At 45.1% G+C, this 26,626-nt stretch overlaps 1 protein-coding gene across 4 annotated transcripts in view; it reads right to left on the bottom strand.

The window, feature by feature from the left end:
- NEK7 (NIMA related kinase 7) overlaps positions 1 to 21,179 on the bottom strand; it is a 91,608-nt gene extending 70,429 nt beyond the window's left edge. For 2 of the 4 annotated variants that reach the window (XR_010303035.1, XM_064147132.1), the window contains exons 1-2: positions 20,956 to 21,179; positions 2,532 to 2,616 (exon numbers count right to left, since the gene is read on the bottom strand). Coding sequence is in view for 2 of the 4 variants with exons in the window: in XM_064147132.1 (XP_064003202.1) it covers positions 2,532 to 2,588 (57 nt within the window). In the remaining 2 variants the exon portion in view is untranslated. Of the gene's footprint in view, positions 1 to 2,531; positions 2,617 to 9,956; positions 10,096 to 20,955 lie in introns of all 4 variants that reach the window. The other 2 variants (XM_064147133.1, XM_064147134.1) reach the window with 2 other exon arrangements.
- Between the last annotated feature and the right edge of the window lie 5,447 nt (positions 21,180 to 26,626).

The raw sequence follows: 26,626 nt of genomic DNA on the forward strand, positions 1-26,626 counted from the left end.
ACTCATAGTCTCATGACTCTCAGGGGAGACCTTATTGCTATCTACAACTACCTGAAGGGTGGTTGTGGCCAGGAGGAGGTTGCTCTCTTCTCTCAGGTGGCCAGCACCAGAACAAGAGGACACAGCCTCAGGCTGCGCCAGGGGAAATTTAGGCTGGAGGTGAGGAGAAAGTTCTTCACTGAGAGAGTCATTGGACACTGGAATGGGCTACCCGGGGAGGTGGTGGAGTCGCCGTCCCTGGGGCTGTTCAAGGCAAGATTGGACGTGGCACTTGGTGCCATGGTCTGGCCTTGAGCTCTGTGGTAAAGGGTTGGACTTGATGATCTGTGAGGTCTCTTCCAACCTTGGTGATACTGTGACTCCCCAGCACTGGCACTTTACTGTGTGCCAGTGCCCTACATTGAGCCAAAGACTGATCTGGATTTTTAAAACCAAAACTGGAAACTCTATTTGTTTATCTTTTAAGGATTCACAGATTCACTTCAAACATTGCTGCAACTCAGCTACTGGGCTATTTAGACATTCTAGTAAGCAGTTAAGAATGGAGTGAGACAGTTTTTTTCTAACTGGGCTTTTCTGCTGAAGAAATCACAATACATATACTTGAAAATGTTTAACCAGGTTCCTCCTGTGAGGATTCCTAACCCATGCAACTAAACTATTGAAGGTTGAGACAGAGCACTGAGCTGATTAATAGTCAGCTATAGGAAGAAAGAGCAGTAGAAAAAATATTTTCTCAGAGAATATACCATAGAATCATAGAACCAACCAGGTTGGAAGAGACCTCCAAGATCATCCAGTCCAACCTAGCACCCAGCCCTATCCAGTCATCTAGACCATGGCACTAAGTGCCTCATCCAGTCTCTTCTTGAACACCTCCAGGGACAGTGACTCCACCACCTCCCTGGACAACCCAGTGAAATCCCAAAGAGAGGTGCACTGCTCAATACACACAATGCAGCAATAAAGCTTCTTTACAATTCAAACTTACCCTAAGACAACAGTTTAAAACATGACAGTGCAGCCTTGCAGATGATTCTCTAGATTTTCCACCCTGGCACTCAGTACTAGCATCCCAGGCCTTGCAATCAGAAACTTAACTGGAACTACAACCCTCAAGACAGAGAATCATGACTTTTTAAATTAGCTACTACCATACAGGAAAAAAAGATCTGTGAAACACCATGAAGTGTTTCCTCCTTGGCAAGTTGAACTGATTGGTCAGCTACCACAAAAAAAGAAAGCCTGACATTTTCAGAACAGCATTTGCATGAAGCAAAAGCAAAATGCTTCACTACAGTCTATTGTGTACACTGAATACTGCACAGACAACAGAGCAGAATAGCAACACTGGCAGCCAGTCACTAGTGGTGTTCCCCAAGGATCAGTGCTGGGCCAAGTTCTGTTCAATATCTTTATTGATGATCTGGATGAGGGGATTGAGTCCAGCATCAGTAAGTTTGCAGATGACACCAAGCTGGGAGCAGGTGTTGAGCTGTTGGAGGGTAGGAGAGCCCTGTAGAGGGACCTGGACAGGCTGGATGGGTGGGCAGAGGCCAATGGGATGAGATTTAACAAGGCCAAGTGCAGGGTTCTGCACTTTGGACACAGCAAACACCAAGCAGCACTACAGGCTGGGGGCAGAGTGGCTGGAGAGCAGCCAGGAGGAAAGGGACCTGGGGGTACTGGTAGACAGTAGCTGAAGATGAGCCAGCAGTGTGCCCAGGTGGCCAAGAGAGCCAATGGCATCCTGGCCTGGATCAGGAGCAGTGTGGGCAGCAGGACAAGGGAAGTTATTCTTGCCCTGTACTCAACACTGGTCAGGCCACACCTTGAGTACTGTGTCCAGTTCTGGGCTCCTCAATTCAAAAGAGATGTTGAGGTGCTGGAATGTGCCAAGAGAAGGGTGACAAAGCTGGTGAGGGGCCTGGAAAACAGCTCTGTGAGGAGAGGCTGAGAGAGGTGGGGTTGTTTAGCCTGGAGAAGAGGAGGCTCAGGGCAGACCTCATTGCTGTCTACAACTACCTGAAGGGAGGCTGTAGCCAGGTGGGGGTTGGTCTCTTCTGCCAAGCAACTAGAAACAGAACAAGGGGGCACAGCCTCAAGTTGTGCCAGGGGAGGTCTAGCCTGGGTGTTAGGAGGGAGTTCTTGCCAGAGAGTGATTGGCATTGGAATGGGCTGCCCAGGGAGGTGGTGGAGTCACCATCCCTGGAGGTGTTCAAGCAGAGATGGATGAGGCACTTAGTGCCATGGTCTAGATGACTGGCTAGGGCTGGGTGCTAGGTTTGACTAGATGATCTTGGAGGTCTCTTCCAGCTTGGTTGATTCTATGAAAACTGAGAAGCAATTATTTTCTTTGAAATATAAATCTGATACTCAATTAGTTTCAAGACCATCAGAATACAGTCTGTTTGCTGCTTCACTGTCCCCACAAGAAATAATGCTTTCTAGTTTCTCTTTCCTTCAGAAACAATAGCATGCAGTCTTGAATAACTGTTACAAAAAAGAAACAACTGCTACCAAAAGCCTACCTGTGGCTGAAATGGTGGAGCAGTAGGCCCCTGCATGCCTTGTGATTGCTCATCCATTCTATCACGTAAAACCGTCCCTTACGTCCTGAAAAGAGAAATAGAATCATTACACTGCACTTCAGCCTGCACTTAAGATTGTCAGAACCAAAGACTTCATTTCCTCATTTGCATGCTTAACAAATTTTTAACTACTGTTGTGATGGTTTGGGTGTTCCCTGCCCCCCCCCCCCCCACTTTAGAAATCACCCAGACTAGACTCAGCCAGCTCTGGGAATATAAATGAAGCTATTTATTTACAGCTGGCACAATATACAAGCAGATATTTACAGTATATACAATTATATGCAGAAATATACAAAGTAAAAAGTAATACAGAAACACAACAGCCCTCCCAGAAACCTGAGTCCCCAGGAGGGGCTCTCAACCACCCCTGCACCTTCCCTCTGCCCCTCTCAAACTTACCCCAGTCCCAAGGAAGAATGGAGGTTCGGCCAGGGGGTTAAGAAGCAGAGGTTAGTCCAAACGGAAAGTAAGGTTAGGGAGTAAGATGCTGCTCCGCCAGCAGCCCGAGGCAGAGAGTGAGTCAAAATGGCAAGAGTGTTATCTAATATTTTCCTTTCTTCTTCAGCAAGACTCTGAGGGGAGTAGGCACCATCATTGTTTTCCTTACACAGCCTGTGATCTAGTTCTTCTCACCAAAACATTCTAGCTTGCTTCAAACTAGCACAGCTGGGAAGGAAGTTTTCTTATGTCCAGCTGTTCCACAAAATGAACAAAAAAACCCCACAATGGGCATCTGAACTCATTAAAGATGCACCTTAAACTACTAAAGCCAAATAAATGTCTCTGTCTGATAAAAATTGCATCATCCCCATTATTTCTCAGAGGCATCAGCCACTTGTTTAACTACATAGATGTGTGCTAGTTTGAGCCTAGCTGGGATACTTTGGTGAGAAGAATTAGATTAAGGGCTGTGAGAAGCAAACAATGGTGATGTCTACTGCACTCACAGGCTTGCTGAGATGTACAAGAACAAAAACACAGATAATAGAGTCTCTCTCTGGGCTTTGGGCTGCACTTTTCTCTCTAACTTGCTGCCTGACTAATTCTTCTGCTACCTAACCCCCCTGGCCAACTCTCCAAGCTCACCTTTAATCTAAGGCAAAGTCTGAGGTAAGGTAGATAGGTGGGGAGAAGGTGGAAGGGCAGTTGAGAGCCCCTCCTGGGGACTCAGGTTTCTGAGAGGGCTGTTGTCTTTCTGTATTACTTTTTATCTTGTATATTTCTATCTATAGCTGTATATATATTGTAAATATCTGCTTGTATATCATGCTAAGCTGTAAATATAGCTTCATTGATTCAATTTCTAGAGCAGTTGAGTCTAGTCTGGGTGATTTTCTTAAGTTTGGGGGTGGCAGGTAACACCCAAACCATCACAAGATATCTACTGGACAGTACCTTAGACATATGGACAGCATGAGAAGCAGGACACCATCAGAAGAGTCATAACTGCTGCCTGCATACTGTTTAAGTTGCATTAATTTATCTGTAGATTTTAGAGAGCATGCAAGAGTAGTTCCATCTAAACAGAAAAAAGCTAAACATGTAAACTCATTACATTCTGACAAGACAGCTGAGACAACTTTGAGATGCCATATCAGGAGCACAGCATCTAGTCCCAGCTATGAACCTCTCATACCCCACCAACAAGGTGGGAGGAAAGATGCCTGCCAAATTCACATGATAGAGACACACAGGACCACAGGATGTCAGGGGCTGGAAGGGACCCAAAGAGATCATTGAGCCCAACACCCCTGCCAGAGCAGGACAATCCTATCTAACACAGAGCACAGAGGAACACATCCAGACAGGCCTTGAAAGTCTCCAGAGAAGGACACTCCACAGCCTCTCTGGGGAGCCTGTTCCAGTGCCCTGTCACCCTTACAGTAAAGAAATTCCCCCTTGTGTGGAGCTGGAACCTCCTGTGCTGCAGCCTACATCCATTGCTCCTTGTCCTATCCCAAGGAACAAGAGAGCAGAGCCTATTCCCTCCCCACCCACCAACCTGCCAAATCTGCCAAATCATCATTAAGAAGAAGAGACAAAAGGCAAACCCTCAGAGGGCTTTTTTCCCCTCAGCTAAGCAATTCCTTCCTTAGACTACATGATGTTTTGTTGAGAGGCAGCAGGAGCAGCACCCAGTTATATTGGTACCTATGAGAGCCACCTCTGTTCAGATGAAAACAGAAAGTGCACCAGCAACTTTGATTGCAAACAGTGATATAAAAGTATATATAAATAAGAGTCAAGTCCTCAACAACTTAATCACACCAACTGTGTCTATTACCTGGTCAAAGGTACAAAAGCCTTCAAAGGAACCAGAGTTACATGTCTGACTAGAAAACTATTCTTGCTTTTCAAGTTCTTACTTATTTCCTTATTTCCAGCTGCAAATTCTACAGATGGTTTGCCATAAAAAACTTTTGTGATAGCTTTCAAATCTTTAACATGAGGAAATTTCTCAAGATAGATTCATTCTGAAAAATCCACAGACTTTAAATACTACAAACATCCTTCTGTACACAGAGCTACTTGTTTCACAAACCTTTCCTAAGAGTGAGTAAAAACTTCTCAAACTGGGCCACTCAATTCAAGAGAGATGTTGAGGTGCTGGAACGTGTCCAGAGAAGGGCAACAAAGCTGGTGAGAGGCCTGGAACACAAACCCTGTGAAGAGAGGCTGAGGGAGCTGGGGGTGTTCAGCCTGCAGTAGAGAAGGCTCAGGGGTGACCTCATGGCTGTCTACAGCTACCTGAAGGGAAGTTGTAACCATGTGGGGGAGAAGTGATATCATTATCACTGCCAGTGGCTCTGCTCACTGTGCTTGCTTTTATACTAAAAGCAAGTAAAGTAAAAAGGTAACAAATATCCCACCATAGAAGCATGGAAGATTTATTTGCTGGTGGATTTGTTGTTCCTTTTGCAGATGAAAGGCAAAGATCAGTATTTTCTGTCCATATATGGAAGTTCTTTTCTCTTTTTTTCCCCACATGTTTCTGCCTTTGAAGACTGCAAGAGAGAGTCACAATTTAGAGTAATTTGGCATTTGGATCATATAAAATGCCAAGGATGCAAAACGAATCTTTTGCACTGTTTGTCAACAGAAGTAGATTTGGCTGCCTGGAAACTATTTCCACGGTGAGGCATGACTTACACCTTGAGAATGAACCCCAGAGGCCAAAACACAGTGGTATAATATTGATCATCTTTACATTTTAATTATTGCCTCAATTATTACTCTTCTAAAGATGCTTTTCAAGTAAAGTAGTAAAGGAGACAATATAAACACTGCCAAAGAGCCATCACTTGTTAAAAACTGAAAAGCAAATACAAAACACATCTAAATGCAGCACACCTATCACCTCTTTAAAGAAGTAATGCAAGGGCTTTCTTCTGCAAATCTATCACCAGTAGCTCGTGGAAAACTGTTGTGGAGGGTCACACAGGCCCAATTAGGCTTACACATGCCTTTGTTTGCCTGGACATGTTTTTTTGCCAGGACCCCTGGTTGTAAACAGGTTGTGTAATCCCCTAACACCCAGCTCGTGTCTCCCTGGTGTAAGCCCATGTGATCCCCATATTTGGGGGAGTCCAGGCAAGTGGCTTTAGCCTATTATGGTAAGGTTTGGCTGTCTGCCAACCTGATTGGTCATTCGAGTGGCCAGAGAGGCCATTAATCTCAGCCACATTCAATAAATAGGGGTGCACAGGTAAACAACATGCTCAGCTCAGACCTCCAGGCTCAGCCACGCAGATGCTACCTTGATAGCTCAGCCGCCCACGCTCGGATGCCATTGCATAGCTCCGATGCTCAGACCCTCATGCTTTGACTCACTCGCAGCTCACCTGTCTGCATACCTTAGATGCAGAGCACACTTAAGCCTGCATATATATATATATGTTTATGAGGAGCCTATAGTCTCCAGCCAGCTGTGCACATCTGCACGCTATCATGTTATCAGGACCAGATCCTGCATTGCTTGCCTTTACCTACGGAGCTCAGACTCCCAGCAGCCGCGCACATCCTGCATGCCCACTGCCTACCATTGCCTGGTAAGAGCCACTGCTGCTGAGAGAACCAGGAAGCAGACTCTGCATTGTCTGCACGCACGATCGGCCTGCTAGCCATGAAGAACCGTGCCAGAGACAGCACGATATTCTCACACAGTATCACAGTATCACCAAGGTTGGAAGAGACCTCACAGATCATCAAGTCCAACCCTTCACCACAGCGCCCAAGGCTAGACCATGGCACCAAGTGCCACATCCAACCTTCTCCTCCTATTCCTGAAATCCTGCCAGCTAAGAAGTCCCTGGACAAAGCATCCAGAAGGAGCCAGCAGCATCCAGGCAGAGACTGTGTCCCTCACCACGAGAACAAGGTTAGAGACCAACATTTCCCCAGAAACTGGGAAGATTCATCCTTACCCCTCAAGCCAGGAGGATTCCAGCCTCAAAATCCACAGGCAGAGATCCCCTGAAGTTTGGACACTGGCATGTGACACAGCCCAGAGGGTGATTATTGATTAATAAGAGTTGTGAGTAAAAGCTTTAATACCTCTGTAATATAAGTTGTCTCTGCCATAGAGCAGAAAGAATTTCAGCCCACTCTGCTGGGCAAATAGCCTATGACCCCAAGCAGCATTAAGCCATAGGGAAAACTCCTCTCTCTGTTTATAGTTTGAATGTTTGCTAGTAATTAATAAGTTCCTGTGCATAATTTATCCCAGAATGTTTTCATAACCGTGTAAGGACATTTTAACATTAATATACAGTGGTTGGGAGTGGCAAGAGTCCAGAATATTGAGTTTAATAAATCTATATTTTTATATAACATTATCTCACCCCAATTAATTTCTCCCCTCCGCCAAATAGGCACAGGTGCTGAGAATCCCCCTCTGTGACAAAAACAGACAGCAGATGAAGAGAGAGGCAAGCCAACTATATCTCCAGCACCCAAAACTTTCAGAACGCCAAAGATAACTGGTGTGAGATGCTCTCACACCAATCATGTAGGATGAAAGGACTGCTTGTCTTCATCACACCACTTGCAATGAACAATGACTCCCTGAAGCATTTATCTTGCAAAGAACTTTCATCATTTTGAAGATGAGAATTATTTAGAGTCATACCCACACACAATAGCAACCACAGGAACACAAGCACATGCACCACTTCTTAAACTCCAGCTATAGTTGTTAATACTACACAGGTATGAGATTTTTGCTTAACTACTACTACTACTTTAAATCTTTGTCTTTCTCAGTGGACCAAAACAGTAGATGGCACCTACATAGAAAAGATGCAGGATGAAGTACCTGGGGATAAAGACAATGTGCTCAATTTTTCATTTGAAATGACAATTGTGTAGTAGCTCCTCTGACACTATTCACTCACCAAGGCAGCACAAGAAAGTGGGTGGGCAGAGGCCAATGGGATGAGATTTAATAAGGCCAAGTGCAGGGTTCTACACTTTGGCCACAACAAACCCCAAGCAGGTTGGGGACAGAATGGCTGGAGAGCAGCCAGGAAGAAAGGGACCTGGGGGTACTGGTAGCTAGTAGCTGAAGATGAGCCAGCAGTGTGCCCAGGTGGCCAAGAGAGCCAATGGCATCCTGGCCTGGATCAGGAACAGTGTGACCAGTGGGACAAGAGAGGTTATTCTTGCCCTGTACTCAGCACTGGTCAGGCCACACCTTGAGTCCTGTGTCCAGTTCTGGGCCCCTCAATTCAAGAGAGATGTTGAGGTGCTAAAAAGTGTTCAGTGAAGGGTGACAAAGTTGGTGACAAGCCTGGAACACAGTCCTGTGAGGAGAGAATGAGGGAGCTGGGAATGTTTAGCCTGCAGAAGAGAAGGCTCAGGGCAGAGCTCATTGCTGTCTACAACTACCTGAAGAGAGGCTGTAGCCAGGTGGGAGTTGTCTCTTCTGCCAGGCAACCAGGAACAGAACAAGGGGACACAGTCTCAAGTTGTGCCAGGGGATGTCTAGGCTGGATGTTAGGAGGAAGTTGTTGCCAGAGAGAGTGATTGGCATTGGAATGGGCTGCACAGGGAGGTGGTGAAGTCACCATCCCTGGAGGTGTTCAAGCAAAGCCTGGATGAGGCACTTAGTGCCATGGTCTAGTGGATTGGCTAGGGTTGGGTGCTAGGTTGGACTGAATGATCTTGGAGGTCTCTTCCAACCTGTCTGATTCCATGAAAGTGAAGTTCTCACCATTAAGTTGGACTATCAAAATACAACTGCCTGAACTAGGAGTAAAACCTTTTCCTTTCTTCACATATAGGTGTCCTTGTTCTTATTCACTTCCTCAGCAGCCACCTGTCAAAGCTCAGGTATAACTTGCTCACACATCTAACGATCATGCGAAGACAGCAAGCAACTCAAAATGCAAGGACACATTCCTACACCCCAGTTGGAACTCAGCTTTCCAGGTGACTTCCACCAGTGCTCTAGAGGAGAGGTGGAATCATCCACAACTGTTGGTGAAATCAGAGCAGAGGACGCACTCCTGAACAGAAACCAGAGCTCATCACTGATGTTTTACTGGAGTTATTTTTTAAAGTGTGTGCTAGTTTGAAGCAGGCTAGAATGTTTTGGTGAAAAGAACTAGATAATTGGCTGAAAAAGGAAAACAATGGTTGTATCTCCTTCCCTCATCAGTCTCGCTGAGAAGTATGGGAACAAGAAGTAAACATTAGATAACATTCTCCATTTTGTTCTCACTTTGCTTTTGCCTTCAGACTGAGCAACATCTCATTAACCTCGCTGCCACTAACCTTCTTTCTTAACCTCTTGGCTGCAGCTCTTTTCTTTCTCAGGACTGGGGTAAGGTTGAGAGGGGCAGGGGGAGGTGTTGGGGTGGTGGAGAGCCCCTCCTGGGGACTCAGGTTTCTGGGAGGGGAGTTGTGCTTCTGTATTACTTTGTATATTTCTGTATATAACTGTATATATTGTAAATAGCTGCTTGTATATTGTGCTGCTGTAAATAAATAGCTTCATTTATATTCCCGGAGCCTGTCTGAGTTAGCTGGGGCATTTCTAAAAGTGGGGGGGGGGGGGGGCAGATAACATCCAAACCTCCACAAAGTGTTATTTTAAAAAGTAAAAAACAAAAATATAATAATTGGGGAAATACTTTAAATCCTTGGGTGTTCAAAGTCTTCCAACCAGGTCTTTAGAAACACGATCAGAAGAAGAACGCTTAAAATTCACCACCCCAATCACATGAAATGCACTGTTTAAAAACTAATTTCACAGCTCCAAGTCCGTAAACTATTCATACTGAAACACATTTCACAACATTCAAGCATAAAGTTACTGCTTTAAACAGATGGCAGTTCCCACAACAACAAAAAAACTACAACCTTTTTCCTCTGGAAACCACTATTAATAGTCTCAGTGATACATGGTTTCCATTCGCCACCGACTGGATAGTTGTTTGTTAATTTTGGCTCTGAAGTGGGGACAGTCAATCATCAACAAGAAAGAAGAAACAGCTATACTCTGTAAAAGAAGAAAGAAGTCGATTGGAAAGAATATTCATTGTTACAGCTCTGCTGAGAAGCTGGAACTCTTTTCTTCTCTGCAGCATACAGCTGTAACTGCGCCGTGTAACTTCTAACGCAGAGAAACACGAAGCGACGCTGCTGGCGGTGTGCTGATCAGGATGGAATGTACTATGTTTACTTCTGGATTACACCATCAGTTAAGGCAGGTATTTTTAGTTTTTACTATAACCATTATTTTAGTTAGCTCAGAGCCAAGGCTTTCCAGAACAACTATTCATTAAACACACTACATAATCCTTACTTCTCGGTGTCAAGTGAGATTATTTGGTACCTAACACTGATTTTAAATGACAAATTTTAGATACTTAAACGTTACAACTCATCTTAACTAAATCCAAAGACAAGATTATCCTTAGCTGAGGGTAAAAAAATAATCTATTAGTACTAGTTTCCATGCAAGCATACAGGCTAAAGGAATATTCTCATTTGCTCACATTAACTCTCAACTCCCCAAAAGCACAACTTAAACCTACGCAGAGCATTCGGTCACCCTGGTTGAAATGACAACAACAAAACCCAAACTCAAACCCTGTGCTCTGGAAACCAGAGTTAGAGTTCTAAATGCCTTACTGAACACCCAAAACACAACTGCCCAACCACCCACCACACCAGTGTTAATCCCATCAGTTTATGCCAGGGATTCCAAGCATGCCTGTCCAATTCCAGTTCTGCTCTCTGTCACCTGGAGGGACATACTGACCTAACTGCAACTCAGATCAGAGGCACATATATTTCAGGAGATAAACTTTCAACCCAGCAGTAACAGCTTAATGTGAGGAGGTTAAAAAAGTGCCATCCCACTGCTTTAAACAACACCATGCCTTAACAGTCATTCTTTGGGTTGGTTCCCACTTGGGAACCAGCTTGCAGGCCAAACCTGGCCCACACTCAGGTCACCAAAATGGACTAACACTCTTCAGCTGCTACTCAATGCTGGCATCCAGGGTGCAGTTTACAAATTTTTGAAGTGATTTTAATAGCAGGGGCTTAAGTTACACACAAGGAAGATCCTGGATGAAGTAAGAGATCACAGAATTAATCAGGTTGGAAAAGGTTGAACTTGATTATTCTAGAGGTCTATCACCCAACCTGTCTAATTAACTAAATCATGGCACTAAGTGCCTCATCCAGACTCCTTTTAAACACCTAAAGGGATGCTGACTCCACCACCTCCCTGGGCATCCCATTCCAATGCCAGTCATTTCTGTGCTAGCTTGAAGCTAGCTGGAATGTTTTGGTAAGAACTAGATCACAGGCTGTGAAAGAGAAAACAAGGGTGATGTCTACTTCACTCAGAGGCTTGACTGAGAGGTATAAGAACAAGAATCCAAACATAGACAAGGCACTTCTGCTTGAAGTTCTGAGCAGCATTTTTTTCTCTCTCTCTAGCCTCTCTACCATCCCTCTGATTAATCCACTTTGCTTCCTAACCCCCGGGCCAAACCTCCATTCTTCCTTGGGACTGGGGTAAGGTTGGGAGGGGTGGGAGAAGGTGGAAGGGTGGTTGGGAGTCCCTCCTGGGGACTCAGGTTTCTGGGAGGGCTGCTGTGTTTTTGCATTACCTTTTACCTTGTCTATTTCTGTCTACAACTGTATATACTGTAAATATCTGCTTGTATATTGAGCTAAGCTGTAAATATAAGCTTCATTCAAATTTCCAGAGGTGGCTGAGTCTAGTCTGGGTGATTTCCAAGGTGTGTGTGTGTGGGGACACACACAGAGGTATTTGATCTACACCAAATAGTTACCACACTCAATTATTTTTCTCACACCATGAACAGCAGAGTAAAATGTATGCATTAATAAAGCACAACACATTTAAGCTGATGATCTCTTGAACTCTGCCAAGACAATCAAGACTTCAACTGGAACAAGACAGAGCAAACTTAAGACTGGAAGAACAAGTTGATCACCAGCATACTAAAATACATCATTTACCCTAATTAGTATACACACACAATCAATGCCTAGACATGTGTGTATACAGACATCTACATGTGTACATAGAATATTTGCTATCAACTGGCAATGATGTATTTGAAGTATTTGCTTCACATTGTCATAAAAAGGTTTAAAATGCAAAAAATCCACACCCATTAGTAAAATTCTATGCAGAAGCATCCACTTCTGAGTTTAGTTTCAATTAGAGTTTTCTCTGAATACTGCCATGGTAGGTCTGATAGATCCAAAATAAGCTAATACACACTCACAGATGCAGTCAGGGTTGGAAGGGACCACAAGGATCACCTAGTTCCAACCCCCCTGCCATGGGCAGGGACACCCTACCCTAGATCAGGCTGCCCACAGCCTCATCCAGCCTGGCCTTAAACACCTCCAGGGATGGGGCCTCAACCACCTCCCTGGGCAACCCATTCCAGGCTCTCACCACTCTCATGCTCAACAACTTCCTCCTCACAGCCAGGCTGAGCCTACCCATCTCCAGCTTTGCTCCAATCCCCCAACTCCTGTCACTCCCTGATATCCTGAAAAGTCCCTCCCCAGCTTTTTTCTAGGCTTCCTTCAGATACTGGAAGGCCACAATAAGGTCACCTGGAAGCCTCTTCTTCTCCAGACTGAACAGCCCCAACTCTTTCAGTCTGTCCTCATAGCATAGCTGCTCCAGCCCTCTGATCATCTTTGTGGCCCTTCTCTGGACACACTCCAGCATGTCCACATGCTTCTCATAATGGGGGCTCCAGAAATGGTTACAGTACTCCAGATGGGGTCTCAGCAGAGTGGAATAGAGGGGGAGAATCACCTCCCTCGACCTGCTGGCCACACTTCTTTTGATGCAGCCCAGGCTCTGGTTGGCCCTCCGGGCTGCAAGTGCACACTGCTGGCTCATGTTGAGCTTCTCATCCACCAGCACCCCCAAGTCTCTCTCCTCAGGGCTGCTCTCCAGCCACTCACTGCCCAGCCTGCATTTGTGCTTGCCCAGACATGTTTTTCTGCTCTCCTTCCTTCTATTTTGGGGAGAAGCAACTGCAGGAAAGAAGACAAAAGAACCTGGAACCACTAAGTCTAAGGACTCTGGCATGCCCAGACTTGTTTTACATCCTATGGTAAGCAAGGTACACACACTTAGCTTGCATCTGCCTTGTGCAAGGCCTGTGCTTTCCCCAAATTTGGGTAGAGCAAGTCTATGGCTTCACCTAATATGGCCAAGCTTGGCTAACTGCCATTCTGATTGGCTATTGTGTCCAAAGGCCCATTAGTCTCAGCCCACACTGATAAAATAAATATGCAGGTGAAGTCAGTGTGCTCTGCCATGCTCTGCCATTCTGTTTGTGTCTACTGCTGCTGCTCCTCATTGCCTCCTGCCTGCCCCCTCTGCAAGGTTTCTGCTGAATCAGGAATCAAGAGGAACTAGGTCAGAGACTACACTATAGATTCCCAGCTTCCTGAGAAAAGAGCCTGGGAAACTCCAAAGCCTCTAACACCATTGAAACCACCAACAGCAACCCCTCCACGTGCTTTGGGTACCATCTGATACTATTTTGTGAGTAAATACTTAAAAGCCTCTTCTGATTCCCTAATTACCTTCTGCCATAAGCAGAAAGAAGCTTCCTGTGTCCTCTAGTGGATATGCAGTATAATCAACCGCAAGAATCTTCTCTTCCAGTATCATGACTGCCTTTGCCACTTGAAGAAATATGTCTCCTAGTTTTGCCTGTTCCCTGTGTGTATAAACCTCCAAAAAGTGCATTTTTGGAACCTTGTGAATAAGTTTTCTGGTGAGTTTTAATGTTAATAAACAGTTTTCATAGTTACTAACAATCTTCGCCTGGATATCAAAATTAATACAGATGATTAATTCTGCATAATCTGTCACAATGCTGAAGTGATTGACCACAGATGCATATACAAAGTAGAATTGGCATTAATTTTATAAGCAGTTTCTAAAAGCCTTTGGGTTTTTAGTACAGCACCAGATCAATACTGCCCATAGGATCGCAAGAAATCTCTCCTCCTTGCAGGGGGACAGAACTTGTCCCTGGAGGTGTTCAAGGAAAGGGGACACAGTCTCAAGCTGTGCTGGGGGAGGTCTAGGCTGGATGGTAGGAGGAAGTTGTTCACAGAGAGAGTGACTGGCATTGGAATGGGCTGCCCAGGGAGGTGGTGGAGTCACCATCCCTGGAGGTGTTCAAGCAAAGACTGGATGAGGCAGTTAGTGCCATGGTCTAGATGACTGGCTAGGGCTGGGTGCTAGGTTGGACTGGATGATCTTGGAGGTCTCTTCCAACCTGGTTGAGTCTATGATTCTACAAACAGCTATCATCTACCTATGTGGAAGTAAAAGTGAATTCTTAAAAAAACCCTGTGTCCAAATTCCCTACTCATGGGCAGTCCAGCCAAAACAGGCAGAAAACAAACAGCCAGTATAGCTAGGTTAGTTTTAGCAAGAGCAGGAGTAACCATAGACACTTAAATAAAGGAATACACTAAGGAAAAAAAGTATTCCAAAAAAGGAACAGACCAAAAGTTCATATGCTACTTTCTTATCCATTTGTCCCAATTGATCAGACATATTTTCATCCCTAACCCACAAAAATACATATGCCAGTCACTGTCATCCAGCAGCTACTGAGAGTTCACTCTCTGGCATTACTGTCTGACTAGAAGATTAAAGTCCAAGCCCTCCTTCTTCACAAGTCTGCTTCCTTTCCTCTTCATTCATTTGCACCATTTAAGTAGTAACATTTTGTTTACTTCTCCCTCACCATTTCAATTACATCACTCAAGCAGATTGCTTATCTTGCAAGGTGCTCCCAAAGGGTTGTACGTGCACTGGCTTGTCCTTCTTTGAACGATCCAATCGTTATTTCATGTAAACTGAAGAAGAAACAGAAACTGAAACTGACTGGGCAGCAGCCTGATATGTTTTAATTTAACTTCCATTCCCTTGGAAACAAATAGGATTATTCATTTCCCTATACAGAAGAGCCAGTTATAGAGGAAGCAGGTGGGTCACAATCACAACACAGAGAAACGTTTTGCAGGGAATTAAATGCATTTCTAACCACAGTACTATCAAGAAAGCCTCTGTAAGGATGCAGTTCTAAGACAGCATGAACCGAGTACGAGATGCTGCTGCTTCCTCTGCCTTTTAACCATACGTTCCAGACCCTCTTCCTTCCAGTGTTGTTCCTTTAGCTACCCAGACTCCTAGGTAAGTGAATCTAGATGAAAACTAGACCTGCAAACAGGTTCTTTGTAGTTCAGTTCCCTGAATCGTTACATTGCAGAGAACAGGACAGAACTGTGATGGCAAAAGACAAAGACACAGCTGGGGGCAGAGTAGTCCTAACTTAAATCAGTTGAATCTATTATTAAATTATATCTCTATCATGAAATTCTGTACCAAAAGTCTTGTGCTCTCTTCCTTTCTTGGTCACATGATCCAGCATAGCCATCTTGAACTCTATTATGGACTTTTTGCTGAGCTGATTTAATTCCCTAATACAGCTGGGTTTGTATTTTGCAAGCCGAGAGCCGAATCAATACATATGGGAGTCTGCTGAGCGCCAGAGGAAAAAAGGCAAGCAGGGCGAGTTCAGAGATGGGAGATGTGGGAAGGGGTCTGTAGAAGAAATAGAACACCTCCCTTCCAGCAACAGCACGAGTGCACTAGCTCACCACATTTCATTTTACTTCATCTTTAGGTAGGAATGCTAACATGACCTTAAACTTAAAAGAGCTTTGTTAGAAAGGCAAGGAGCCAGTGTAGAGAAAGCAGTTTATCCAACAACCAGCCAAAACTTCCATCAACAAAATACTGTACAGGAAAATAGCAACAGGAAACAAAAATAAATGGAAGGGGGGGGGGGGAGAAGCAGGATAATTCCAATTAAGATTAAGAAAAATGGATTTTTTTTAATTAAGAAGTTTAATTTTTTTAATAACAATTTAAATTAAAAAAATAAATAACCCTTCTCAGAAGGGCAAATATTTCCAGAGAGAAGCAGCTAATCCTTTCAACCCTGAAACCTCACAATTCCCGTCTGCAGACAGAGAGGAGACCTTTCCCTAACGAAGAGAAAGTTTTAAATGCATCTGTGAGGGAAAAAAAATATTCATAAAGAGATGCTCAAGAGATTTACTGAAAATGTAAGCAGCTGAGCTTTACACAGGAGTTAAAAGACATGCAGGACAAATTAAAAGGCTGGAAGCACTGACAGATAAACCCATTATTGCAAGGCACCAGGGAAAAATGCTGTCTGCATACAACTGTGCCACAACCACGGCTGATAACATCCACATTGCTACAGATGAAGTAAAACATGTGCAACAATAAATTCCACATAATCCCTAAAGAAATGTCTAAATAACTTAGAAGCAAGTGCAAAACACCACCTTGTGATACCATACTGCAGGTGATAGATGCACATTCACAAGCCAAACAGATGTATCTATAGCATATCGTTTAAAATCTGTGCTCCCCCAGCGATGATTAAATGAATGAAGCACTGCACAGAATCAGAAAAGAAACACCAGACATAGTGCACAGGCTTTCTATGATCCTCTGACTAGCACTACCTCTGAAACCCTGAAAGCACGCAATAACGGTAGCAAGTAATCCAGAACCCCTGGGTTCAGAAGTAAAGCAGCTAGCAGCCAGCACACTCACTTCAGAAGCAGGCCAACACTCAAGTTCACAGCTGTTTCTGTGTTTTACATCAAACCTCCTCTGGCTAAAATAATCAAGATCAGCTACTGCTCATGGAGTATCCTCAATGACTAGTTGTACATTTAAATGCTGTTTGCAGGCTGATAGTTGCTCCTCTTATAGTCCTACTCACCTCCATGAACTTCACAAACGGCCCACGTACCTAGCACAGAGTTCTGAATTTCACATAGGGAAAGTACTGGAAGTTCTCTGCTGCAAAGACAACTCCTTTTTTGGATCTGCTCTCAGATGAGGACAAAAAGAGTACAGAAGAAGGGCCTCTACAGGACAGAATGCTGTGCATTTTCACACAAGTTTTTACTTATTCTAGATTTAAGTTCACCTGTGATAGTTTTCTCATCCAGCTTTCAAGGAAACAATTATTTTTTAAACTTTATATATTGACAACAGAAGACTAAAAATGAAGTGAAAAAGATTTCACAGGACAGACTTCAACACCTCACAGCACCTAACCCAAGCCTCTCCCAAAAATTTCTGCAAGGGCCTGTTCTACTATCTTTACATGTACTGTTATGACACTGTAAAGCAATCCATCAGGTTTAATATAGATCTAGCTATAAAATAAGACAGGAATAATTTTGATACAAATCATTCCAAGCCGATTAAAGCCTGAAATGCAAACTCTCAAATGCCACATGAGGCAAACAGTCGATTTACTTCACCTATAATCGACAGTAAGAACTCACTAGTATCACAAGATTAACTACATGCTCTTGGATTTAAGGGGATTCTTCACAGCACTAACAAATTTCTCTTTTTATGCCTTGCTTGAAATTTCATAACACATTTGTTTACACAAGTGTATATTCTCTTTGCCCATCAGGGAATAACAGCACTTGAAATATACCGCATGTTTTCCAGCTACAGAAATCACGACTGAATCACAGTGATGTTTCACATGCCAGAGACAAACACACAGGATTACCTTCACCAGGGAAGCAATTAACTTCAACAGCATTGTTTTTCTTCAGCCTTTTCGAATAATGTGTCAGGAAGAACACTTTTAATACTTAGTAACCAGCAAACAGATAGTGGTATTGTACTTCTCTCCAGGGCTGAGTTCCCTGCCAAGTAGGTGGGATGGGGGGGGAAGAATGTCAAGTGGTTCTAGCTACAGGAAATCAGTGCTCTAAAGGCTGCCTCTATCACCACCACTTCGGTCAGCTATTTTCATCTCTGTTGCAAAATATGGAGCATAGCTAAATCAAACCAATTTTACGGAAATTAGTCCATTAACTCCTAAAACTATCAATAGCATTAACCTGCATAAAATAATCTCCCACCCCCATCATTTCGAAAGAATCTGGAGGGAGTTTTGGATAAGCCCCAAATCATCCAAAAAATTCCCTTGGTGGTAGAGAAGTTAGTGCAGCTTGACTTTTCCCAGGAGACTTTCCAAAGTAACATGAACTCATCCGTTCAGCACAGATGTCTGGAACAATATCAAACTTCAGAAGGAAACAAAACATCAATGGCAAGAGAACTGAACATAGGGCTGGTGTAAATGAAGAATATTGTACCATACTTATGAAACATGGCAGGGGGGGGAGGCTTGCATGCATGAATAAACTGCTTCAAAGTGTCTGCAGATAGCTATACTACATTGTTTATGTTTTGTGCAATGGAGTTAGGCTCAGCAGCAGAAAAACAATAGCTACAGGTGAGCTACGTGGCTCTACCTTACTATTTAGAAGATACCACAGGTCACAGTGAGTAACTGACTATGCCATATTTCATTTAAGTATTTCATACACTCACAGGCCTTCAGGTGAACTCTAAAATGCTAGCCTTTTCTCATATTTGGAAGCAAGTTTCTACCATGGGGATGAGATTCTACTGGCTTCATTCTTCTAGACCCTGGAGCCACTGCAATAAGTCAATACAAGATTTTTAGTTGGCTAAGATTCCTTTATTTGTTCTCAAATGATTTTTTTAAAACTCCAATGACTAACTGGTATGTTAAATACAAGATCATAGTATAGTATCATCAGGGTTGGAAGAGACCTCACAGATCATCAAGTCCAAGATATCTATGACAATGACAGCATATCTACCCTTACAGTGAAAATCTCCTCAGTGTGCTTTAAGAAGTCATCTTCCCAAATATCTGATGTTTATAAATGTCATATATTTCTGTTTTGAAATTAAAGAAGAAATATCATTAATATAGTCTCCAATATGAAACCAACAACCAACCAACCAACCACATAAAAACCTGCAGGACTTTTAGGTTGCTACTTTTAAAGCTGTCCCACATTGCTCGGCAAGTTTCTTTCTTTTCACAACACAAAACGGTTTTCCTTCCTCTAAGTTTTTCATTACTCATGAATTAATGATTCTCTTATCTCTCCCAAAACAATTTGAGTCCAAAATTTCAAACTCACTTCAACGCTGAACTGTCTCCTAGATAGCCTCGAAAGTTTTAAGCTTCTTTCTGGCTGACTTAGTCAAGCTGCAAACAATCACTTGACATCTAATCATCTGAAGTGTCTAAGAGATTAAGAGGTTAACTTTGAGAGGTTGCCATGCACTGTAATTTCTGCATCTCAAGCTTGTAACATAACTTTATAGACAGAAAATATCCAATATATTCAACAAAGTGAACCCTCTTGAGAAGCAATGCTGCCACTGCCATCTGAGAAAACAGTGCTATCAGCTCAGAGGTGACAAAAGTTCACCATTCAGTTGACACAAGTGAAAAAAAATTAAGCAACAGTGTTTCCCGGTATCAAGAAACAAGTATTTGAGTGTTTTAATGTATGCACAAGGCATCATCTTTTATTAGAAGCAGGCTTAACATCTTAAGTAACTTCACCATTCAAGAAGTGAGGCTCCTCACAAAATAGTGAGCAAAACAAAGCAACGTTCCACCCTGAACTTCTGATTCCGAAAAGCCAAGGAGCTGTACGGTTCGTACGGACACACCACGCAACTCAGGGCCAGTATTAGTATAACCGAGGCTTGGTGCTAAGTAAGATAGAGAAAGGGGCAGGAGGAGAAAAAGAAAAAACTCCAGCAGATGGAGGATGCCTCGCTTGTAGCGTTTCTCACTAGGCCTTGGTTCAGCTCCTGGCGCTCCCACCATCTGGGAGCCTTACCAAGCGCTAAAGCAAACCCAGCAGCCACGGGAGGCTGGTAAGTGCAGCGACAAGGAAACACCAGCTCCGGCGAGCGGCCCGCAAGCACAGGCGGCCGCCTCTGCCCGCCCGCCTGCCACGCTCGCTGCCGGGGCTACGGCGGCTCCTCTCGGCCGGAGGCAGCTGCCCCGTATGCAGGGAGAGGGGCAGAGGCAACAGCCTCCTGCCTCGGTTGGGGGGTCTGTCGACTCAGTATCGAAGCGCCGTGGCTCTTACAGAAGACACCGGTTTTACCCAGCACTACGTGAAAACCTTCAGACTCGGCTGACCCCCTCGGCTGCCTCGGGGAGCATCCCTCACCCGGGTGTCAGGAGAGCAGAAGATCCTGGAGGAAACCAGCTCGAACCGACGAGCAACACAATGAACCGAACTATGCTTGCGGTATTAGACCGAAGAGCCCAGACAGCGGCAGAGAAACGGGGCCTTCAGCGAACACCTCGGCAGTCAGGCCGAAGGCAGCCGAGGCGCGCTCAGGCGAACGAGTCGGGCCGCCGATGAGCAGCGTTGCCGGTCGCCCGTTCTCCTCTCGACAGTCATGTCCCGCAGCAGGAACAACCGCTGCCACCCGAGACACCACACCAGCCCACAGTGAGGCACCGCCACAATGCCAGGCGGCCCCTACAACGGGTCGCCGAGCACCAGACCGACAGCGATTGCCCCGTACGAAGACCAACCACAGCCGCGGCCACCCCGCCGCAGGAGTGCGGCGCAGAAAGTTTCTCGCTTCCAAACCCACACGGCTCCCTCCCACTGCGGCGGGCGGAGCGGCAGCTGCCGCGTCCAATAGCACTGCCAGTGAGGACCCCGGCGACCAGTAGGAGGCGGCGAAGGGCGGGACCCCGGCAGCCGCCCCCGCGGAACATGGGGGAGCGCCGCCAGGAAGGCAGCCGCTACCACCGGGACCCCCTGATGCGGCTGCTGCCCCGGCCCCGCGCCGCTCGCCCAGCGGCCCTGCCGCTGCCCCGCTCACCGGGAAGCCTGGCGCCGCCTCCTCCTGGCGCGGGGGCCCGCAACTGGCTTCCTCCCCTCCCTGGCTTGTCGGGCGCTTCAAGCGCAGCGCCGGGCCGAAGCTGGCCGCGGGCGCCTAGCTAGGCTTCTGGCGGGCAGCTCAGACACCCACGGCAGCCCCGACCTCCTCTCCGCCCCCCGCTGCTCCTGCCGGGCCCGTAAACATCCCGGCATCCCCGAGGAGGGAGGCGGGGCGGCTGCCGGGCTCCGCCTCGCACCGCCGCTTCCCTCCCGGCCGGAGCCGAGGGGTTCGCCGGCGGCTGCGGGTCTGCGTTGGGCCTGCGGCTCGCTGGGAGCCGCATGAGGGAGCTGGGTGCCGGCGGCGTGTGCCGTGTGGCACTGGACAGCCGAGATTTTCCTGCGTACTGCTCCTCGCTGCCGGGCGCCGCTCTGGCCCGGAACAGCTTCGCTCCGGCTGTGGGCTTGGCTGGCAAGCGGAGAGACAGCTTGCATCCCGCGGCAGGAGCGCCGGCCTGCCGCCTTCGTGTGTGCGGGGCAGTTTGCGCGTCGCTTGAAAATTACCTTGGCTAGTAAATGTTTTGAGACGGGGACCATTCATCTGATGCATGTTTGTACTGCCCAGCACAATGAAGCCTTCACCTACACTGGCACTCTCGTAATACAGCGGTTAGGGAAAGCACAGCGCTCTGCTGGCAGCACCAGGAGTCTCCTGAAGCTGAGGCCTCTGGAAATGGGAGACTGGTTCTGCCCTCCAGTGAGAAACGCAGGTCTAAGGCTTTGGCCCAGTCTGCTTTGGAAAGCAGCGTGCCAAACAAGGTCCTTTTTATTTTGTATGGAAATTGTGATAATCTAGACAAGACATTTAGGTATTGATCAGGTATAGCAGCTGAAAATAAACACATTCTTTCTATGCTTGGGAGAAATGAAAGTCACAGGAACAAGGAAGACAGTCAGTAGGTCCTATCCTACAGCTTCTTTTGCTGAAGTGCTGGGTCTAAGTGTGTGGAAAATCATAGATTCCAGAATACTGCTGTCATTCACATTCCTGCAAGGATGAGGAAAAGCAATTAACTTCACAGAGCACAGATCTTAAGAACCAGTGATGAGGAAAAATTATGAAAGCTGCCCACAATTTCCCCACTTAAAGTTATGGATTGTTGTGATCAAACAGCTACTTCCTCCAGTGTGGAAACTGTGAAAGAGAGATCTTTGGCACTCCAGTGACAAAACAGTAGATGTGCTTTATTTTTTCCAAAGCCAAGTCTCAGTTCTCACAAAAGTTGGGGTTTTTTTTCCCTTGTAACATAGAATCATAGAATCAACCAGGTTGGAAGAGACCTCCAAGATCATCCAGTCCAACCTAAACATGTAAAGCTATACCTGATTTATATCTCTTGCACAATAAATAGGGAATGGGACAGTATCACAGTATCATCAGGGTTGGAAAAGACCTCACAGATCATCAAGTCCAACCCTTTACCACAGAGCTCAAGGCTAGACCATGGCACCAAGTGCCACGTCCAATCTTGCCTTGAACAGCCCCAGGGACGGCGACTCCACCACATCCCATGGCAGCCCATTCCAGTGTCTGGGAAAAGTCTGCTCACCTCCCTTTGTGCAGAAGCAAACTCTCCAGCTTTCAGGTAGCAGCAGTGTATCCAGTGACAGTCTAACAAAAGGTTGAAAGGAAATTATTCTTTGTTGTTTCTCATGTCTCTGATGCTAGCACATTTATTAACTGTTCCTTACAGTTCCTTTTTATTAACATTGGGTTATTTGATGTCGCTGGCCAAATACAGTGACAAGGTGACCAGGCTGCCTATGCAATCTGATGTACCCTACAATCTTCCCCTTTGAAGTGTGTTTCTTTATAAAGTACAGTCCAAAAGAATCAATTGGAATCATGATTAAAGAGAATTTATCTTTTGTTTGTTTGTGGACAAACTGTCTTGTAAAAGCTTTTTCTTGAGCAAGAATTCCCTGGATTGTTTTCACAGGATCACAGAATGTCAGGGGCTGGAAGGATCATTCAGTCCACCCACCCTGCCAGAGCAGGATCACTTAGAGCAAATGACACAGGATTGCGTCCGGGCAAGTCTTGAATATCTCCAGAGAGGAAGACTCCACAACCCCCTTGGGCAGCAGTTCCAGTGTTCTATCGCCTTCACAGTGAAAAAAAAACCTCTTTCCTCAAGTTTCCATGGAATTTCCTATGCCTCAACTTCCACCCATTGCCCCTTGTCCTGTCATTGGGCATCACTAAGCAGAGCCTGGCTCATCATCTTGGCACTCACCCTTTACATCTTTATGAACGTTAATGAGGTCAGCCTTTAGGCTCCTCTTCTCCAAACTAAAGAGCCCCAGCTCCTTCAGTCTCTCTTTTTATCTCTCTTGGGAGAGATGTTTATCTCTCTTGGGAGAGATGTTTCACTCCCTTAATCATCATTGTGGCTCTGCTCTGCACTCTTCCAAGCAGTTCCCTGAGGCCCTTCTTGAACTGGGTGGCCCAGAACGGGACACAATATTCCAGATGCAGCCTCACCAGGGCGGAATAGAGTGGAAGGAGAACTTCTCTGGACCTAGTAACCACACTCCTAATACACCCCAGAATGGCACTTGCCTTCTTGACCACAGGAGCACATTGCACTGTTTTCTTGTAAAAAGTGCAGTACTGTAGGTTTTCTCATGTACCAAAGACTTAAAACTTGATAGACCTGCCATGCGATGCTAAGGTGTTACTCAAATTCCAATCAGTAATTCCAGTCAATGTTTTCTATCTCCCAAAGTCTCTGTAGTCTCAAACAGAAATTCAGTTGTGTGAAACAGTCATATATTTGCAGAAGCTCTGATGGGAAAAGGAGGGATTGATATTTGGTGTGCAGCTGACCACAAAATACTGAGTCTTATTAGGTATTATTTGATTGCAAGTAAAGGCAATTACTACTGCAACAACATCTGGCTACTGCTCTTTTCCAGATTAAGATGGAAAATGAGCAGTTCACAACCACGGGGGGAGACTTAGACAGCATTTGAAACTTTCCTTACATTCATGCATTAAAGGAGAATATTCAGAGCTTACTTGCCTTTTTTTTTTTTTTTTTCAGTATCATAGAATCAACCAGGTTGGAAGAGACCTCCAAGAGCATCCAGGCCAACCTAGCACCCAGCCCTAGCCAGTCAACTAGACCATAGCACTAGGTGCCTCATCCAGTCTTTGCTTGAACACCTCCAGGGATGGTGACTCCACCACCTCCCTGGGCAGCCCATTCCAATGCCAATCACTCTCTGGCAAGAACTCCTTCCTAACATCCAGCCTAGACCTCCTCCAGCACAACTTGAGACTGTGTCCCCTTGTTCTATTGCTGGTTGCCTGGCAGAAGAGACCAACTCCACCTGGCTACAGCCTCCCTTCAGGTAGCTGTAGACAGCAAAGAGGTCGCCCCTGAGCCTTCTCTTCTCTGGGCTAAACAACCACAGCTCTCTTAGCCTCTCCTCACAGGACTGTGTTCCAGGCCTCTCACCAGCTTTGCTGCCCTTCTCTGGACACATTCCAGCACCTCAACATCTCTCTTGTATTGAGGAGCCCAGAACTGGACACAATGCTCAAGGTGTGGCCTGACCACTGCTGAGTACAGGGGAAGAATAACTTCCCTTGTCCTACTGGCCACACTGTTCCTGATCCAGGCCAGGATGCCATTGGCTCTCAATAGGTTTCTCACTGTCTTCCTTTGTTTAATCTGACTGCATTGGGCTGGTTGTTTGTTTTTGTTTTCTTTTGTTCCTATTTTTGTACTCACTGCACTTACTCTTTTTCTTCTTTTCCCCATTATTTTCTCCGTGCTGCTATTTCACTGCACATTTCCATAATATTTTGAGTTCTCTGTTTAGTTGCCTTAATGCAGTGTTACCTATTGCTGCTTCATCTTTCCCATATTCCAACCTTACTGTTCTTAGAATGGGGTTTTTTCCATTTTTTTTTTCTTGGTGTTTCAGAATCAGAAAAATCTTAAGTAACTATTTCAGTTTATTAGTCCATCTTCATGACCAAGCAAAAAGGCTTTAATATAAATGTAACTGTAATGTAATGTAAATGCCCATTTTTACAGTTGCAAAGTGATAGATCTTCCACATGCTGCAGAAGATTGTCTTCAGACCTGTGCTGTACAAGGCTTCATTTATAGAAGGATGCTTCTCTTTGCTTTACAGTGCACATTTTCAGTTAAATGAATTCATCTTGTGTTCCCTGTAATGGAGCCTTTATATCAGACAGAATCAGAAAGGCAGAAGAGGCTCCAGAATATCCAGTAGCCTTAGGGATTGTTAAGGAGTAGGCTTATTGCTGGCAAATGCTTCTCTTGGAGGCTGGAGGGTACACTGCCTAACCAGCTAGCAAAGGATATGAGAAAATAGACAAAGACATGCTGAGATTAGGGATCTGAGAGGCAGAACATGGCTAAGTCTTATCAGCTCCTGAAGGTGCTGCCAGTAAATGCTTTATACCTGGAATTAAGCCAGAGGCGGTAGGAATGAGGACCTCAGTAGTGGAGAATTCACACTGCATTTCACTAGCCTGGCTACTATAAATCTCTTTATATATCAATACTAATTTAAGGAAACTCCACCATTCTGTATCTGATAATTGAAATCTGTGACTCTCTATAACATGGAGATCTGGCCAGTGTTCAGGGATATGAAAAATGTCAAATTATGACAAAGAATATTGTTTGGAATGGTAATGTTATGCTTGGACTGTCACTGGACAAAGATTCTGGATTTAAGAGTAGCTAGAAACTACTAGGTCACAACATAGAAGTCAACTAGGATCTCAGATGTTTAGACCTACTTCTTGCATGATTCCTAACTTGCTTTCCACTGTTGCCCATGCCTCTCTACATGGAGCCACTGGAACAGGTGGCCCAGGGAGGTCATGGATGCCTCCTCTCTCCTCTGAGTGAGGCCTTGAGCAACCTGATTTAGTTGAGGATGTCCCTGCCCACGGCAGGGGGGTTGGAACTGGATGATCTCTTACATCCTTTCCAACCCAAACCATTAAGATCCTTGGACATAGACATCTATGATCTGAATTCTTGAGATGTTCATTAAGAGAATCATCTTCAGACTTAGGAAAAATTATGTATTTTGAAACTTGAAAACTTTCCATTGGAAGAGCTCACTAGGACAGTGGAGGATGGGAATAGGTTTCATCATAGCCACAGAGGTAGGAGCATAAGATGGTTCACTGGTTAACAATTCTTCAGGTTCCTCAAACCAATAAAGAAGAGGATATTAATCAAAAAGAGCAACTGATCTGAAAAATTCAGGCTTCAAGTTTCCCTCTGCCCTGGTTCTTCGCTAAGAGTAGGATAACAGCCTGTGACCATGGTAGAAGAAATCAGCCTGTGAAGGCAGGAGTAAAGAGAGAGATCTGTTATATCTACAGTGGATAAATATTATGATAGGGGTTTATAAAGAACTTAAGCTTTGAGACAAATCATTAAATGAAGCAATTAATCAGAGGAGCTTGGAGAACTCCTGGTTTGGACTGAGCAGGGCACCAGACCTTCTTCAGAACTTCGGTTATCAAAGAACTGTTTCAGAATTCTGATCATAATATATTCAAATTCAAGACTTGTAGAAGTGAAAAGGCCAAATAAATTTACCATAGCAACAGT

The sequence above is a fragment of the Pogoniulus pusillus genome, chromosome 8 (assembly GCF_015220805.1).
Source record: "Pogoniulus pusillus isolate bPogPus1 chromosome 8, bPogPus1.pri, whole genome shotgun sequence".
Classification (NCBI taxonomy): domain Eukaryota; kingdom Metazoa; phylum Chordata; class Aves; order Piciformes; family Lybiidae; genus Pogoniulus; species Pogoniulus pusillus.